General features: G+C 39.4%; 1 protein-coding gene across 1 annotated transcript in view; it reads right to left on the minus strand.

Annotated features, from left to right (window-relative positions):
• The window catches only part of FOCAD (focadhesin), a 243,842-nt gene that overhangs the window by 213,627 nt on the left and 11,709 nt on the right, over positions 1–18,506 (minus strand). The window contains exon 4 of the mRNA XM_008145042.3: positions 9,443–9,547. Within this exon, the coding sequence (XP_008143264.2) occupies positions 9,443–9,547 (105 nt within the window). The remainder of the gene's footprint in view (positions 1–9,442; positions 9,548–18,506) is intronic.

An 18,506-nucleotide genomic window follows, 5' to 3' on the forward strand; every position in this document is an offset into this window, starting at 1 on the left:
AATTATATGCAAAATTTTAAGTACATACATGCATGTACATTTTCTAGGGAAAAATACCAAAGTTTTGTGAGATTATCAAGGAAGGTCCTAACCCACCTCCAAAAAAATGTATCTGTCAATTAAAACTAAGCATATCTAAGGTAACGGCTGCAATTCACTTGTTAAACACTTCCAAAAAAAACCTATAAAGCAAGCATCATTTCCCCTAAAAAAATAATAAGTTATATTATTATATAATATAATAATTATATTATTATAATGGTTCCAGAGACCATGGTTCCTTAAGTATTAAAGTTTCTGTAATTTCAGCAAAATAAAATATATTAATGTATTCTACTGGCTCTAATCCCTTATGGAAGCTTGATTACATAGTACAAATGATTAAATGATGGTGTCATGCTTACTTTATGCTAAATAAAACCAAACATCTACATCTCAGGGGATCCCGTTGGATAATATATTCAATTATTGAAATTATCACTGCCCTAAAAGCAAAATGCTTACCTTGACAACAAAACCATATAATAGCTGATAGTTGATATTTTAGAGCTGCAAGACTCTAAGAAACCTCATTAAGATAGTAAATGTAATAAGGAAATAAATCTGCATAGAAATGAAAAACAATAACTATTCTTAAAGATTAAGAGATTTCTTTTCAGTAACTTATAAAAAGTAGTTTGCCTTCAGAAATAAATGTAAAAGGCAAAACACTAAAAAAATTCATTGGTAGACATGCAAAAATATTGCAGAATAAATAAAATGTGGTAATCCATGCAATGTATTATTTAGCCATAAAAAAGAATCAAGTGCTAATCATGCTACAACACAGATAACCCTTGAAGATTATGCTAAGTGGAAGAAACCAGCCATTAAAGGCCACATATTATATGATTCTATTTATATGAAATGTCTGGAACAGACAAACTCACAGATAAAAGTAATGTTTTCTAGGGGCTGAGATTATGCAGTATTGGGAATGACTGACTGCTAATGGGCATGGTGCTTCTTTGGGGGGGTAAAATATTCTGGAAGCAGATAGCAATAATAGTTAAACAACTTTGTGGATATAATAAAAACCAGTGAACTGAACACTTTAAAAGGATGAATTTTATGGTATATTAAATTATATCTCAATAAAAAAGACATTAAAAATATTTCAAACTTAGACACATACTGTTTTAAATTTAGTTAACTTCTTGATTAAAAAATCATATGTAGCATGTGAAGTATACATCATCATAACTTGGATTTCTCTTATAAAGAAAATAAATTCAAATCAGAATCTTATTTATTACCTCAATTTCCATTTTGAGAGCTTAATTATGTTCATTTTAAAGATGAAGATGTGGAAGGAAAGAAAGTTACGGGTCTTTTTCTAATGTAATTATAAAATTTCATGGCATTAACTGGTATATGAACGATTTGTCCAGTGATTCTCAAGCCTAAGTCCACATCACAATCCCTTGGGACTTTTTAAAGCTATACAAATTTTAGGTACTCACACTGGCTCCTACCCAAGATTTGTAAATGAGAACCTACAAAGGTAGAGCTTTAGAATCTACACATTATGTGGATTTCCAGGGATCCCTATCATTTCTACTCCTAAAGTTTATCTCTAGCTCCACTGTCACCATTAAGTGTGAAGGGACTGGTGGAGTTGGGAAATCATCACAGTGAAATCATCACAGAGAAAATTGGTTGGGGGGCTTGTGAGCTTAATGAGAACCAGGATATGGTCTCAAAGTGCCTCACAGATTAATTAGTTACAAGAGGAGAATGATAACTATACAGTAGAGAAATCAGATATCACCTTGAATGGGTGATCAAAATTAAAATCACCAGTGAGGGCGAGATGGACCTCAGTGCCTGCAGATGTAATATCCTGAGAAGCATCACTTTTATGGTATTCAAAATTGTCAATGTCACAAAAGAGGATGAGAAACAGTTCTAGATTTTAAAAGATTAAATAGAGACCTGGAGGGTGGCACAGTTTGTTGAAATGTCATTGATTCATGGTCAAGGAATATACCTAGGTTATAGGTTTGATCCCTGGAATGCATGCAGCAGGCAATGGGTCACTATCCCTCTCTCACATCACATCTTCATCTCTCCCTCCTTCCCCCTCTCATACCCCTCCCCCTCTCACCCCCCTTCTCCTCTCATATCCCCCCTCCCTAAAAAAAAAGTAAAATCAATAAACATATCCTCAAATGGAGTAAAAAAAAACAAACCTAAAAAGATATGACAACTAAAGGCAACATGTGATCCTACACTAGATACTATACACTAGAAAAAGGGAGTATAAAAGGATAAAGGACAAAATTGGCATATAGACCATAGTCTGAAGCCTTGTATCAACGTTAAATTTTCTCAATTTGATAACTGTACTCTGGTAATATAGGAGAATAACTTTGTTCTTAGGAAATACATACTATTGAATACAGTATATGCAATCTACTCCCAAATATTCTGAGTTTGTTTTTTCTTTAATCCTCACCCAAGGATATGTTTATTGATTTTAGAGAGAGATGAAGGGGGAAGAGGGAGAGAAAGAGAAACATTGATATGAGAAAGAAACATTGATTGGTTGCCTCCCATACGTGCCCCAACCAGGGGCACAATCTAGGTATACTAGTCTGCCCTGATGGGAACTGAACCCACACGTTATGGTCTACAGGACGATGCTCCAATCAACTAAGCCACCCAGCCAGGGCGTGTTCGGGAGGGGAGGCAGAGGGAGGGGTATGTGTGTGTGTATGTGTGTGTGTATTTACTTATATAGAAAGAATGATAAAGCAGATGTGGCAAAGTGTAAAAGGAACTGATGAATCTGGGCAAATGGTATATGAGTATTTTGCTCTGTTCTTGCAACTTTTCTAGACCTTCAGACTATTATTTTAAAATAATAAGCTAAAAAGAAAAATCTTCAGTGAATTTCCATTACTCCCACCCCCACTACTCTTTAAATAAAACCCAAAGTCTTTGCCATGATCTTACTATATTCTAGGCCACTCCCACCTCTCCAGAGCCTCTAGCTAGGCCTCTCCCTCCCTCGAACACTAAGTTCCAGCCACTCTGCCTCCGGTTAACTCCTCTAGTGCACCCAGCTTGTCCACCAGCAGCAGCTAAGCACATGCTTTTCCTTATAACCGAAATGCTCTTCCTGTGCTCTTTGCGTGGCGGACTCAAAATGGATAAGGTCTTTCCAAATGGATAGAAGAGAAAATGCCAAAAAAGTTTAATAAGAAAAAGCTAGTTATCAGAATTAAACTGGGCTATGTTTTGATATCAACAATCACAAATTGGTCTTAGTGCTTTGTGTATTTATCTTGGGACTTTCTCTTGTTTTTCTCTTTTCACCCTAAGGGACAAATGCATTTGCCTCAAGAGATAAGTGGAAAAAATCAATATGAATTACACAGTACCTTAGCCTTTAAGAAACACATCTTTAAGTTCTTAAAATAAATTCTCCATGTAAATAAACTACAGTCTTGCCCAAAGGGATGAACAAATACACATACAGAGTGCATAACTTTAGTTTACTGAGGCCTAATCACCCATTACTATTGGTCTAATCACCCATTTCAGAGCATTCTATCTGCCAAAAACATTTAATATTCCCTTATTTCAGAAGCACAGCTTGATGTGGATCAGACCAAACCTTTCCACAAATAACATTTGATATTTGTGCATGTCAGCCACTGTCTGGCACATCAGAAAAATGCACGAATTCTGGAACAAGCAGTTACTGCTCATGAATTCACAGCTATTTCCTCACTTCAGCTGAGGGAAGAAAGATCTTAAGGAGACTGCCATAATATGAATATGCAGAGGAAAAATAAAAAGCAAAAGCACATGATAAAATTGCAGGGTGAAAAATAGCACATTACAAAGCAAATGAGAAAATGAGCCTCCAATAATTTATAAATAAAAATTTAGTTCAGTTATTCTTCCTCGCAACCAAAACACCAGCCGCATATCAGTTCTCTGCTGCACTTCCTGTATGGTCAACATTCACGAGCGCTTAATAACTTCGTTAAATATACACGTGTTACAGAAAAATGGAGTTCAGGCTAACCAACAGAAAAGTCAGTCCAAACAGAAGTGGAAGAAGGAAAATAAGCTTGAACTAAAGGATGGCTTAGAAGAGATTTTTTTCGGATTAGTATAAAAATTGTTCACAGTTAGAAAAGGCTTCTAAAATTTTTAAAACCAGTGAAGTGCCTAAACCAGAGGTCACAAACTTACTGCCTGTGAGCAGATGTGTTTTGTCTGCCTAACCTGTATTTTTTTTTTTTTTAATGTTTTTATTGATTTCAGAGAGGAAGGGAGAGAGAGAAACATTAATGATGAGAGACCTCACTGACTGGCTACCTTCTGCAAGCCCGCATTGGGGATGGAGTCTGTAATGCAGGCATGTTCCCTGACTAAGAACTGACCCTTGACCTCCTGGTTCATAGGTTGACACCCTACCACTGAGCAACACTGGCCGGGCCTAGGCTGTACTTTTAAAAATCTAAATTGTTTCCCAACATTTACAAGTCAGGAGATTTCATATATAATGTTATTAGTCCTGAAAGAGCTGACGGTCTGGCAAGGATGAACTCCCATTCCCTCCCTGCAACAACTGGGCAGCAGTTCTCAACCCGAGCAGTGCATCAGAAACCACCTGGGAGGCTTTGAAAACTTCCCAGCGCTGACGCGCGGTCATTCCAGGAAGAGCCCAGGCATCTGTCAGAGGGCTCGAATGTGCTGCGGGGTTGAGACTCCTGGGCCTAGGATTTTATATTTGGCATATGCTCCTCATGTTACCACAGCAGTCAAATGTACTGTATGTTCTTCCAGTTACCCTCATCCTCAAAGGCACTGGAGGTTGCAATCCTACTTAAATATCCCCATGTAACCTTGTTGAGGTCACTTAGGCAACATGACCTCATTAGCTACACACACCCTGATCCAGTGTATCTGAAGGATGGTCAGTAGACCACCGGTACATCCAAATCTCTTATTAAAATGCAGGTTTGCAGGCATGTCCCAGACACACATATCAAACACTCTGAGGATGAGCTGCTTCTGCACTGTCAACACTAAAAACCAGTGTGGTTTCCAGGAAGGTGCTGAGCGCTTTCTTCACCTCCCGCTCCTGCAACCATCCCCCTGACCAGGAAGAACACGGCTGTGTTAGGGCCACGGCAGTATCTCATTGGACAGAGCAATGAGATTTAAATCTCTTACGTTCTCTCACTTGTGTCTGCACTTGGCTTGATCTCACTGAGTTGCTTTTCCTTTAGGAAAATTATTTGATTCTGCTCTTGGCCTCTCTATTGTCCATAATGGACATGACACAGTGAACGTGGGGCCTTGGGGCTTAGGAACATTACAGACCTTTTGCCTCCCAAATAAGAAACAGAGGCCAGGAGACACAAACCACTCAAGAGCCACTTCCTAGTCTGCCCCAAATTGTTCCTCGCAGCTCAGATGTGGCACCATTCAGCTCCCAGGAGCTCAAGCAGTATTTCTCAAGTGTGAGCCACAAGCGACCTATATCCGTCCCTCTGACCAGCCAGACAAACATACTGATTCTGAAGCTCACACCAAACCTACCGAGTGAACGAGAACCCTGGCAAGTGTACTTTTAACAGGATCCCCAAATAATTCTTATGCACAGGACGTTTGAGAACCACTGATGTCCAGGTTCAACCAAGAGAAAGCCCCCTCCAGAGCTCCTCCAGGAGTCACAGGAACCAGCAAGGCCCAGGTGATGAGAATGCACGTTAAGGGTGGCTAGCAGTCCATCTTGTCCTCACTGTGAACCAGAACCACCTGAGCAATTCAGCACAGACTCAAATGACCACATACTTGGTTTTACTACAACTCCTTAACTCTTAAGACAAAAAGAAGTGAGAAATACTTAAACCCCAAGTGTTTACTAGCAGAGTCCTTCATACCATTAAGAACAGATTAGTTCCATGCCCAGAAAGCTTCCAATTATGTTCATATTACTTCCATTTTAAATGAATCCTACTGCATAAGCAGGGAGCACCTCTAAGCTTCTCATATCCTTGCTCTGCTTTCAAACACAGCGCATCAGCTGCCTCTCCAAGGCCGGGTGATATTGCTGACCGACATGTGGCAAAGAAGGCACTGAAGCAGCGTGACAAGTTCATGCTGGACTCGGGTAATCACCGCTCTCTCGAGGGGAATGTGCCCCAGAGGCTCCCCTCCCCTCCGTTTCTGCCACCCACAATCCCCCCTGGAGGAACTTAAGGCTCTTGTCACTCGATGACACTCTGCTGATTTATAGTGCCAAGCAGCCATTCACATAAGGGCTCTCCATAAGCATTACTGGATTATGCCAACTCAGGTGATTGATTCTGGACCTCTTAATGTGCCACCAATCTAAAGACAAACCTTTCAGCTCCTCAACCCAGGCTCGCTATCCACGCCTCACACCTATTCTCTTGTGAAAACAAGGCTGCGGTTAGAGGAACTAACCACCGGAGAATATAAATTATAAGTAAACACGTGAAACATTACAGATGACTGAAGGTCGAACACTCACAAGCGAAGACAATCAGTATAAAAGTGAGAGTGACTCTATTTCTGCATGATAGAAAATTTCCCTTTACCGTCATCTACACCAGGGCTTCTTACACTTTAAGGTGCCTCTACATTACCTGAAAAATCATACCAGCAGGCAGACTCAGGTCCAGATAGTCCAAGACCCTGCGCTCCCAGCAAGCCTTGAGGTTCTGCGATGCTGCCCGTAGCTCTGCTACTTATAGTGTGGTGGGGAACCGGCAGCAGCACCTGGGTGCCTATCATAGAAGAATCTGGAGCCCACTCTAGCCCTAAGGAAAGAATCTGCCGTTCAACAAGGCCCCAGGTGACCAGAATGCGCGTTAAGGAGCGGCTAGCCTACCTTCTTGTACTCCCTGTGAATCAGAACCACCTGGACCTTTTTAAAACTACAAATGCCTACGCCTTATGGCAGCGATTTTGATTCATTTGGTCTGGGACAGTAGTCGGCAAACTCAGTCAACAGAGCCAAATATCAACAGTACAACGATTGAAATTTCTTTTGAGAGCCAAATTTTTTAAACTTAAACTATATAGGTCGGTACATTGTTATTAACTTAATTAGGGTACATGGTATTTTGTGGAAGAGCCACACTCAAGGGGCCAAAGAGCCGCATGTGGCTCGCGAGCCGCGGTTTGCTGACCACTGGTCTGAGGTATTTGATTTTTGATATGTTGCACACCCAGATGGTTCTAATGAGCAACCAGGGTTGAGAAGCATTAAATTAAATGGGTGGAGGGAAACATGGAGTGACAGCTAATGGGTGAGGTATTTTTTTAATGTGTTTTTATTGATTTTAGAGAGAGAGAAACATTGATGAGAGAGATCATCAATCAGCTGCCTCCTGCACGCCCCTTACTGGGGATCGAGCCTGAAACCTGGCCATGTGCCTTCATCAGGAATTGAACCTGCAACTTCTGGGGACACGGAACGACACTCAACCAACTGAGCCACACCAGCCAGTGCTTCTTTTTTGGAATGATGAAGATGTCCTAGAATTGATTATGGTGACGGTTGCAAAGTTCTATCAATATATTAAAAACCATGAGAATTGTATGCTTTAAATGGGTCAAGTGTGTCATAAAACGGTTACATAAAAAAATACTATCTTAAAATAAATAACCCTCAGTGAACAATAATGAAATGAAATCATTTTCTATCCTGAAACTCTGGCCCAAGAGTTTGAACTTCTTTTTAAAAAGAGGAAAAAACACAGATGTGCATATGACTCATCTGGACATATTAAGATCTGCTCATCTACTCCTTAGGTTCAATTCTGATCAAGGTAATGGGTAAAGGTCAAACCTGAAATAAAAACTTGTGCCTCGGGAGGCACCACTATATTAAAAAGAGAGAAGCATATTTCTCAATTTGGAAAGTTTACTCTGCACACCCCAAGTTTCCACAGTATTCTCAAATAGCAAATAATGTTCTTTTTGCTTCCCCTACTTAAAATTAAATTACTGAGTTAACAAATAAGTTAATGAATTTACTAATTCATTGTACTACATCCTTCCAACTTTTCCATATGTTTGAAGAAATTCAAAAACATGCTAAGAAAAAAATTGTGTAAAATGCAAATCTCACCTTGTTTAAAAAAAAAATGGCCTTAAAAAATTCTGAATGTACTCATAAAAAATAAAAGAGATCGTAAATAGCACTAAAACGTCAGGAATGATCATTGTAATGAGACACTGTTGACTTAGTCTCAAAAGGAAAGCATTATAAATCTACGTGAGTAGGCAGCACTCAACATTTCAGAGAGACTCTCAGAGCTTCTGTTAGCTGGTGTCAAATGCTCAAAACTGCAGGTGCTGTGTGCTCCAGCCAATGAGGATTCACAAGTATCTGATTTACTTCCTTTTTTTTTTCTTCCAAATATCTGGATATGTTTATATGATTTAGGGGGAAAACAAATTTGTTTTAAATATCTGAATAGTTAGTTGAGAGATATTTTTCAATTTCTATCTGGATGTTAGCCATCAGAGACAGTCCTCATTTTGCTTCCAAAAAACTCAATATTTAGGAGGACTCTAAGCCTCTCATACTTTTGCTCTATAGCCTTTTAATACAAGGATCCATAGATAGAATAACAACAGCTAAGATACAATGAAAATTGTGTGAGCCTTAGAGGAAAGTGTGCAAAGCTTACTGATGGTTTAAATCTATTTACTAGGATGATCAATCAACCAAGAGAAATCCATTCAAAACTCACTGCAGTCCTTCTCGTCAGATCCATCCCCACAATCATTATCTGTGTCACAGAGCGAGATGGTTTACTTTCCCTGTTGAATTGCCATAGCCCAGGTGAGCCATTTTCCCCTGTGAACCAGTCCCCTTGTTTATGGTCCCATGTTCTCCTTCTTTGGAAGCAGGCACATTCTGGACGCATCACTAAACAGAGCTCCTAAGACAATATTCACTGGTTACATGGCATCCTCTGGGGTCCTCTGCTCACTAAGTGGGAGTTCCTCTCTCAAGAAATGGCTTTCTAGGACCTTCAAGGCACCTTCACAAATAAGTCTGATGCCATCCTTTGTCCACACTCCCCCATAAAATCCAACGCATTTCACTATCATTGCTGCGGTGTGGTTTTTCTTTTTAAAATAATTCGATAGATTGCATTCTATAGGTGACCAAAAAAAGCAAATCAATGCTCTTAACTACTGACCTTGCCCTGGGTAATAACCCTTTGCTAGTCGCCTATTCGTTTTCATGGTGAGGAAGTTTACCCTCCTGCTTTAAGTACATTTGCTCAGGCTCTGAAATAACTGTTCTTAAGGGATTAGCATGTCTCAGTTCATAAGCTCACAATTCACACAATAAAAAATATGTTTTTTAAAGAAAGGGAAAAAGGCTTACCTAATAGAATATAGATCCTGAATATTCTTCTCCCCAGCTTGTCCTTCCTTAACAGCTTGCATTTGTAATAATTTCATGATAGCTTTTATCAAGCCATGCGTATTCCTATATAAAGAAATGTTACAATATGTTAAATGTTATAGACATACAGCAAATATCCTAATGAGGTGCTTAATTCTACCATTTTTAACTAATTGAATACTTGCTACCCAGAGTGAACAGCAGCCACCCAGCTCATTCTACAGCACAGCCAAGAAGCGGCTTACAAGCAGACAGCTCCTATGAAGAAGTAGAGCCGGAAAAATCAGACCACCAACTTATCAATAGCCCAACTCACACTCAGGGTAAAACCAATCAGGAAAAAACAAACATTAGCCCACATAATTGCATTAGCCCACAATCAGTTCCCCATACTGAATAATCAAGCCCTTCATTTATAAATATTAGCAGACCATGAATTATTATTCCAGACAATGAATAACCAGATATATGAAATGAATCTTGGTGGGCCAGAAGACCAATTAGAACAAATAAGCACCATTAAAACAAAGCTTATGGGAGCAGGGAACAGAACTTTAACTTTTTCCTTATTCCTGTACGAGGATAATATATCAAAAGGAAGACCTATAATTACTTTTTTAAATTATGAAATGGGATTTTTTTTCCAGATTTAGCTTTATTGAAGTAAAATTGACAAATACAACTATATTTAAAGTGTACAATGGGATATATGTATATACTAGTACATTGCGAAATGATTGCCATAATCAAATTAATTAATACACCATGACCTCACGTGGCCACTTTTTTTTTTATATACTGCAGTAGCCAATAGAGAACTGCAGTGATGTCAATAAAGTAGGACTTTGCCTCTCTTCCTCCAGCTGTGCCCTCTACCCAGCCGTGGGACAGGATGATGGGGAAGCAGGTGGAGGAGAGCAAAGGAGCAGTAAGTGGTCCTTCCCTCATTGCCGTTTCAATTTATGATAATACTTATTTCTAGTTTTTTATTGATTTTACATTTAAGTTAATTCTTTTGGAATATATTTAAGTACTATACAGTTAAATAATTGTCCTGATATCATTTATTGATTTTTTTTGGCGGCGGGGGGTAGGGGTGGGAGGGAGGGTGAGAATGCTTAAGATTTACTCTCTTAGCATATTCCAAGTATACAATACCACATTGTTAGCTATAGTCAACAAGCTGTTCGTTAGATCCTCGGAACTTATTCATCTTGTAACTGGAAGTTTGTGCCCTTTGGCCAACCTCTCTCCATTTTCTCTACCCCCCACCCAGCCCTTGGCAACCAGCAATGTACTCTTAGTTTCTATGAGTTCAACCTTCTTTTTTATTTTTTTTAGATTCCACATGTAAGTGATACCATATTTTTTGTCTTTCTTTGTCTGGCTTGTTTCACTTAGCTTAATGCCCTCCAGATTCAGCCATGTACCCATGTTGTCACAAATTGCCCTACCCTTTTTATATAAGGATCTCCCTGGGAACTAGAAAAAATCTTTGGGGAAAAAAAAAAGATATTTGTTAAATAAAAAAGTGATTATATTTTAGTCATAGTTCTTAATACTTTAGCACATTTATTGTAAGCTACATATTCTGCTAAGTGCTTACCATGTATTAAATTGGCATTTGCTATCCAAAATAATAGTAGGTTACAAATCACTGTTAACCTTATTTTGGAGCTAGGACAAGGACTTGGGTTTAATTAAGTGATATCAGTTGGTGCAATTATGTGAGGTGTGACTGAATGGACTCTTTTATGGCATTTAGAGTTTTCAAATTGTATTGGCCAATAGCCATAGGTGGCAACTGAGCATTTATAATGTGATGAATCCAAATTGAGATGTACTGTAAGTATAAAATACATGCTGGTTTTAAAAGACTTAGGACACACAAAAAGAATGTAAAATATCATGTATAATCTATACTAATAAAAGGGTAATATGCTAATTAGACCGGACGTCCATCAGGACAAAGCCATGGTGGCGGGGGCCGAGGCAGAGGCGGTTAGGGGTGATCAGGCCAGCAGGGGAGAGCAGTTAGGGGGATCAGGCCAGCAGGAGAGAGCAGTTAGGGGTGACCAGGCTGGCAGGGGAGAGCAGTTAGGAGTGACCAGACCGGCAGGGGAGGGCAGTTAGGGGTGACCATGTCGGCAGGGGAGGGCAGTTAGGGGCAACCAGGCTGGCAGGCAGAGAGGTTAGGGGCGATCAGGCAGGCAGGCAGGCAGGTGAGTAGTTAGGAGTCAGTGGTCCCAGATTGCGAGAGAGATGTCCTGGATTGGAGAGGGTGCAGGCCGGGCTGAGGGACCCCCCCACCCTACCCCCCATGCATGACTTTCATGCACCAGGCCTCTAGTGTTTTATATTGATTACATATTGAAATAATATTTATGATATGTGGAGTAACAAAAAATACATTATTAAAATTAAAATCCCCTGTCTCTTGTTACTTTTTAATGTGGCTACTAGAAAATTTTAATTATATATGCAGCTCACCTTTGTGGCTTGCATTATATTTATACTTCCCAGCTCACCTGGAGATATTAATATGGTTTAGTTCCTAAGTAGGTTCTTTGGGAGCACTGAGGTTTCCCTTGCAGCTAAAGCATTTTCCACAATCTTTACCACAGTACGTTTTGTCTTTCCTGTGGATCTTCTTGGGACCATGCAATGTAGAGTCATGAATGAATCTTTTGTGAAATATATCACACGTGTATGGTTTCTCTCCTGTGTGGATTCTCTGGTGAACACAGAGTTCTCACCACTATGTTCACATGAAGCCTTTCCCCTAAGATCTTCTCTCCTACATGTGTTCTCTGATGGATGTCAAACTGAGAGTTAGGTTTCCTCACATGCAATACATTGGTATTATGTCAATTCCACTGTACTTTATTTTACCTCAAAATATGGCCAGTTAGTCCCATTGTCACTCAATAAAAATTAAGAAGTAATACTTTTTAAAGACTGGACAGAACTGGAGCTATCTGAGGAAGAGCTGACTGCACGGCATCTCTTTGAGCCTTCCTGGGAACAGAGGCATTGCCTTCTTTTCTTCTTTGGGATTGTTCACATTCTTCTGACGACCTTCTCTACTGACACTCTGAGTTTCTAGAATCCTCCTTCTCTAAAGCTTAGGAAACAGATATCTCAACATCCAAACTTTTAGAGTAAATTCCTTCTTCATACCACTCACTTTTACAGAGTCAAATGCATTCTATAGACGAGGATCTGGGACTTTAAGGAATGGTACCTTCCAGCATATCCTCCAGCTCTTCATAACCCTTCACAATCTCTTTGACAAAGACCTGGAGATCCTTCTGCATGGAAATCGTAATTGTTCTATAACCAATTTATTAAGAAGCTACTCCTGGGTATGAATGTCTGGACTCAGTCACAGAGGGCAGAGCTGACAGAGGCTCCTGGGCATTTCAGGGCAGTGTGACTCCTCCAAATATATAAATTTGTTAACTCACCAGACATCAGGGTTGCAGTCTAGGTTTTTGAAAGGTAGTTCCTGAGATAATACCAACCCCTATGGCTCTGACCCAGGCCTGTGCCTAGATGTTATACAAGACCATGAAATCTCAGGTCTGTAGCTATATTTAGCAGATAAATTTCTATTGTTAGGTGTGATTGAGCAGTTCCCAGATTGCAGTATCTGTCTGAGACCTGTCACAGGGGCCGACACTGGTTTGCATTAGTTAGAGGGTCATTACATGTTCAGAAGCATCCTTGTCTTTGAGCCTTCAATGTTCATGCAGTTGGAAATCAGCTCTACTGTCTGATTTAAGCTCAAATGACTGCATCTGTATGGAGAAAGTCCACGCTGCACCAAGTAATCACATGAGGCCACTTCTCCTGGGTCTAACGATTAGTTTAAACATTATTCATTTTAGATGATCAGTGTTAATTGAATTTATGACTGAATTTCTTCCAAGAAATATGAATTTATTAAATACAGGATACCTTGGAGATATTACGGTTCGGTTCCAGACCACCTAATAAAGTGAGTATCGCAATAAAGTGGGTCATAATCTTTTTGCTGGTGGAGGGGCTTGTCTCCAATTTGTAAAAATCATATTTGTGAAGCACAATAAAATGAAGTATGCCTGTAATCCTTTTTTTGTACATGAAACTATATTGGTTTTCCTTTCCGAATGATTTATTTGTCACATGACTAGAGTTTTAGAGAGACCAATAACAGACCTATGATTTTAACCAACATGGACCACCTACCTACCTCTCTATGAAAATAGTAGAATCCCAGAGAAAAGTGCAACATGTCATATTTGCATTGAATTCCAGAGAGTTCACAGAACCACAGGCTAACAAATGGACTTCAGTTTTTTAACCTTTAAGTTAGGTCTTGCTTGGTCTTACTTATGGATCCAGATTTTACTGTGTGAATAATTGAGATCTTACTATATTTTAAGTAAAAGTTAGCATAAATATATTATGATTTTTGAAAGATATGGTGTCAATCAAATCACATATAGAATTATTCAAATAGTAACACATTTGCCTTAAATTCAATTGAATAACTATTTAAGTTATTTAAATATTTTAAGTGGGTTGAGAGGGATGACATCAGATTAATTTTTTTTTAATTGCTTTCAGAGAAGAAGGGAAAGGGAGAAACAGAAACATCAATGATGAAAAAGAATTATTGATCTGCTGCCTTTTGCATGTCCCCTACTAGGGACTGAGCCCACAACCCAGGCATGTGCCCTGACCGGGAATCAAAACCTGACCTCCTGGTTCATAGGTAAATGCTTAATCACTGAGCCACACTGGCCAGGCAATTTTAATGTAAATCCTTGCTTTAATTCTAATTAGCTAGGTAATATTGGGCAAACCACTTAACATCTAGGATGATAACAAGCTCAGTTCTTGTCTTGTATTTTTTTTGTTGTTGTTAATCCTCCCCCAAGGATATTTTTCCCATTGCACAATTTTACAAATAACTAAAAATGAGTTGTACACTTTTAAAGGGTAATTATATAATACATGAATTATATATTCATTAAGCTTTTATATTTTTAAAGATAAAGTACAAGAAATAATTGATGAGATAGATGTAGAGTACAAAAAACTTAGGTCAAAGTGACTACCAGAAGAACCTACAGTCAAATCTTTAGCATTTTTCAAATGTAGCTATAAAGATTAAAGTTATTGTTAAGAGAGAACTGGTAGGGAAATGTGAAAAAGAACCCCCCAAGGGGAGAAAAGGGGACATATGTAATACTTTCAACAATAAAGAATTATTTTTTAAAAAGAGAACTCCAAAAGAAAGACAATCTGTAACTAAAATTCCCAGATAGTTTTAACAAAGTTGGTAAGAAGGGTTTCCAGGGGAGAGAAAACATCAAATTAAAATCAGAGATAGACTGAGAGAAAATATTTATAACATATGATAGAGAAAATATTAAGATCCATAAAACAAGAAAAGCAACAAAATAAGGCAAATCAAATATTAGAAACATGAGCAGAAATTATAGGTATGCAAATCACAGAAGAATAAAATTCATAATATCCAGAGTTGAGTGAATAAAGAAATAAGCACTTCTGTGTTAAGTATATGTTGATTATGTTTTTATGGAGAGCAATTTGGCAGTATCCATAAAAACTTTTAATATACATACCCTTTTTCTCATAAATTCCACTTCTAAGAACCCCTCCCAATAAAATACTCTTATATACTCCTTTAAAAAAAAGGTATTATACTGTATTTGTTACCTTTTTCTTAAAAATAAAAAATATATTTTTATTAATAGTTAAAATAGGACAAATCCATAGTATAGAACACTCTGTGACAATTAACAAGGATGCTGTTTCATATGTAATGGTGCAATTATGATTAATGTGAATTTCTTTCTCTAAACCAAAAGCATCCTGAGTGTAATGACTATATCTGCTTTCCTCACCATGATATATCACAGTACCTCACACAGGTATATAGGAAATATTTAATAAATATGTTTGACTAACTGATGGATGGATGAAAGACTGCGAAGTCTCACTTGACTACAGAGGTGAACTTTGAAGGTAATTTCTAGTTGTATAATTACATGATTTTACATATGCACATTAAAATTATAGTATCTAATAGCTTTGATATTAAAATTTGTTAGTTTATTACTAAAGGAACAAATATAAATGGTATTAGTTGTGGTTATGGGCCTTTCATTTTAGAAAGTGCATATCTAGCAAATGAGAGCATTGTAAATACTAGGTAAATAAAATTAATATAAAATGCTTTTATATTATTAAGCAATGAAACAACCCTGTTGGGGGTAGAGAGGCAAGTGCTTTTTCTTGGAGTTTTGTTGTTGTTGTTGTTTTTAATACATCTTAACCCATATACTTACAACAGTAAAACCAACTTAAAACTCCTGATAAAATAAGTAAAAGATAAATATTTAGCATGGTTAATAGAGATTTAACTGCTTGGGTAAAGACTGCCCAGCCTGTGGCTAAATTTGCCAAACTAAAAATTAGCTCCTAAATGGCTCCTGTGACTAAAGGTCAGAGCAGCTGCAGTAAGTCCCTTTCAGAAAATGCTATTTTCTTTTACGCCCTGCCCTCTTAAATCATTTGTTACATATGAAAATTATTAAATAGCAGTAGGACTTTTTAAGCTTTACTTAGGTTTCTCTCTTTCAACCTCTCTCTCTCTCTCTCTCTCTCTCTCTCTCTCTCTCAAGCTGCTTCTAAAGTGTGGGTCCAAAACAAACTCACTCAAACCAGTGAAAAGATAGTCTCAAAAAATCATTTAAAAAAAAGAGAAAAGACTAAAATACATAAATTATGTTTAAATTTATGAGCTCATTGTTATCTATATATATATATATAAGCCTAAGCAACCATTAAGACAGAACAACCAGAATGACTGGTACAACCAGAATGTCCAGTCGCTATGATGCTCACTGACCACCAGGGGGCAGACACTCAACGCAGGAGCTGCCCCCAGCCCGCAATCACCAATCGCCAATGGGGCCTTCCGGTTTCTCCCCCCAGTTAGCAGGCCCCAATGGCCTGATTGGGGCCAGGCCCCTGGGCTGGGGTGGGGAACTGGGGGTGGGTGGCAGCAGACTCGGCCTCTTTCCCAGGGGGGCCGAGGGACAGCTCCCTCCTCAGGGCCAGTGGCCAACCTCCTGGGTTCCTCCCCTTGTTCCTCCCCCAGCCAGCAGGTGCCGATCAGCTCGCCGCCCATCCACCATGGTGGCGGTTGGCCCCTCCCCCTGGCCAGCAGGCCCTGATTGCCTGATCAGGGCCTGCCAGCCAACCTCCCATTCCCTCCCCCTAGAGGGCAGGTCCCAATTGCCCAATCAAGGCTAGGTCCTGCACTGAGATGGGGAACTGGGGGTGGGTGGCAGTGGACACAGGCATTGAGAGGAGTGGGGGGGGAGGCGGGGAACACTGTGGTGGCAGAGCGCGGGCAGCGAGGGGAGGAGGAGATGGGGAGGTGGGGAACAGCATGGTGGCAGCATGTGGGGCGGTGAGGGAAGGAGGAGGTAGGGAGGAGGGGAAGTGAGGAATCTGATTGGCCTCGATTGCTGGCCAGGCCTAGGGACCCCAACCGTGCATAAATTTTGTGCACTAGGCCTCTAGTAGATATATATATATATATATGGCTAATATGCAAAGTGTCCCCTCAGAGTTTGACCGGGAGACTGTGATGTGTGCTGACCACCAGGGGGCAGTGCGGAACATGGCGGGTGACCAGTGGTGGCGAGGTGCTGAGGGAACAAGGGAAGGAGAAGGTGGAGGGAAGGAGGAGGTAGAGAGGCGGGGAAGCGAGGAACCTGATTGGCCCTGATCGTCGGCCAGGCCTAGGGACCCTACCCATGCACGAATTTGGTGCACTGGGCCTCTGGTCCTTTATAAAATGAAATCTAATTGGTCAACACTGAAGGATGCTTAAAAACTGTTTATTTTGAAGTATAGTAAATAAAGAGAAAAATATATATAGCCTGCCTTTCCTATCAAAGTGTGCTAAAAAGTAACTAAATAGTAGGTATGGGTAAGGTTCTCTTTAAAGCAGTATTTCATGTAATAAGTGAACAAAAATGATAGAATTAGAATTTCACCATTTTGAATCTCCTGATGAATTAATAGATCAAGGCACTGAGCATCAATGGCTAACAATCAGATATTACGTGCCTCCTGGCAGAAGAACACATTACCACCTCCAAAGAAGTCTTCCCTCTCTGACACCCGCCCTCAATAACAACAAAAATTTACCTGCCATATCATCAAATTTCTAGAAGCAAACTTTCAGTGTACTGGAAATACAGAGAAATAAGTGAAAGCACATGGAAATACAACCAGCACAATCCACTGGTGGAAATCACTGCAAACCACCGAGTTTCTTCAGCAAATTGTAAGAAAAGGAGAGATAGAGACAGAGGGAGATAGATGTGAGGGGGAGATCCTATAGATTAAAAGAGATGTAAAAGACATAACTAGTTCTTACTTAAATGTTCATGCAAACAAATTGTTAAAAAAGATTATGAGGTAATTAGAAAACTGAAGACTGCCTGGACATTTAAAAAAATCATGGTTTGGCTCAGTGGATAGAGCGTCAGCCTGCAGACTGAAGGGTCCTGGATTCAATTCCGGTTAAGGGCACATACCTGGGTTGCGGGCTCGATCCCCAGTAGGGGGCGTGCAGGAGGCAGCCAATCAATGATTCTCTCTCATCATTGATGTTTCTGTCTCTCTCTCCCTCTCCCTTCCTCTCTCTGAAATCAATAAATTATATATATATGTATAAAATTATACACAAGCACACCTGTGTATCAAGGTATAATAACGCCATTACTATTATGTGTTTTAAAAAGAGATAAACACTTAAATTTCTAAAAAATAAGTCAGACAATGTCTAGGGCTTTCTCTAAAAGAATATGGCCAAGATGGGGTTAGGAAGGAAGGAAGACTGGCCATGGGTTAACAGTTGTTGGGCTGAATGACAGAAACAGGAGGGTTCATAATACTATTCTAGTTACTTTTCAAATTATCCATAAAAGGTTTTAAAAGTCATAGGAAG

This window comes from Eptesicus fuscus, chromosome 15, assembly GCF_027574615.1.
Source record: "Eptesicus fuscus isolate TK198812 chromosome 15, DD_ASM_mEF_20220401, whole genome shotgun sequence".
Lineage (NCBI taxonomy): Eukaryota > Metazoa > Chordata > Mammalia > Chiroptera > Vespertilionidae > Eptesicus > Eptesicus fuscus.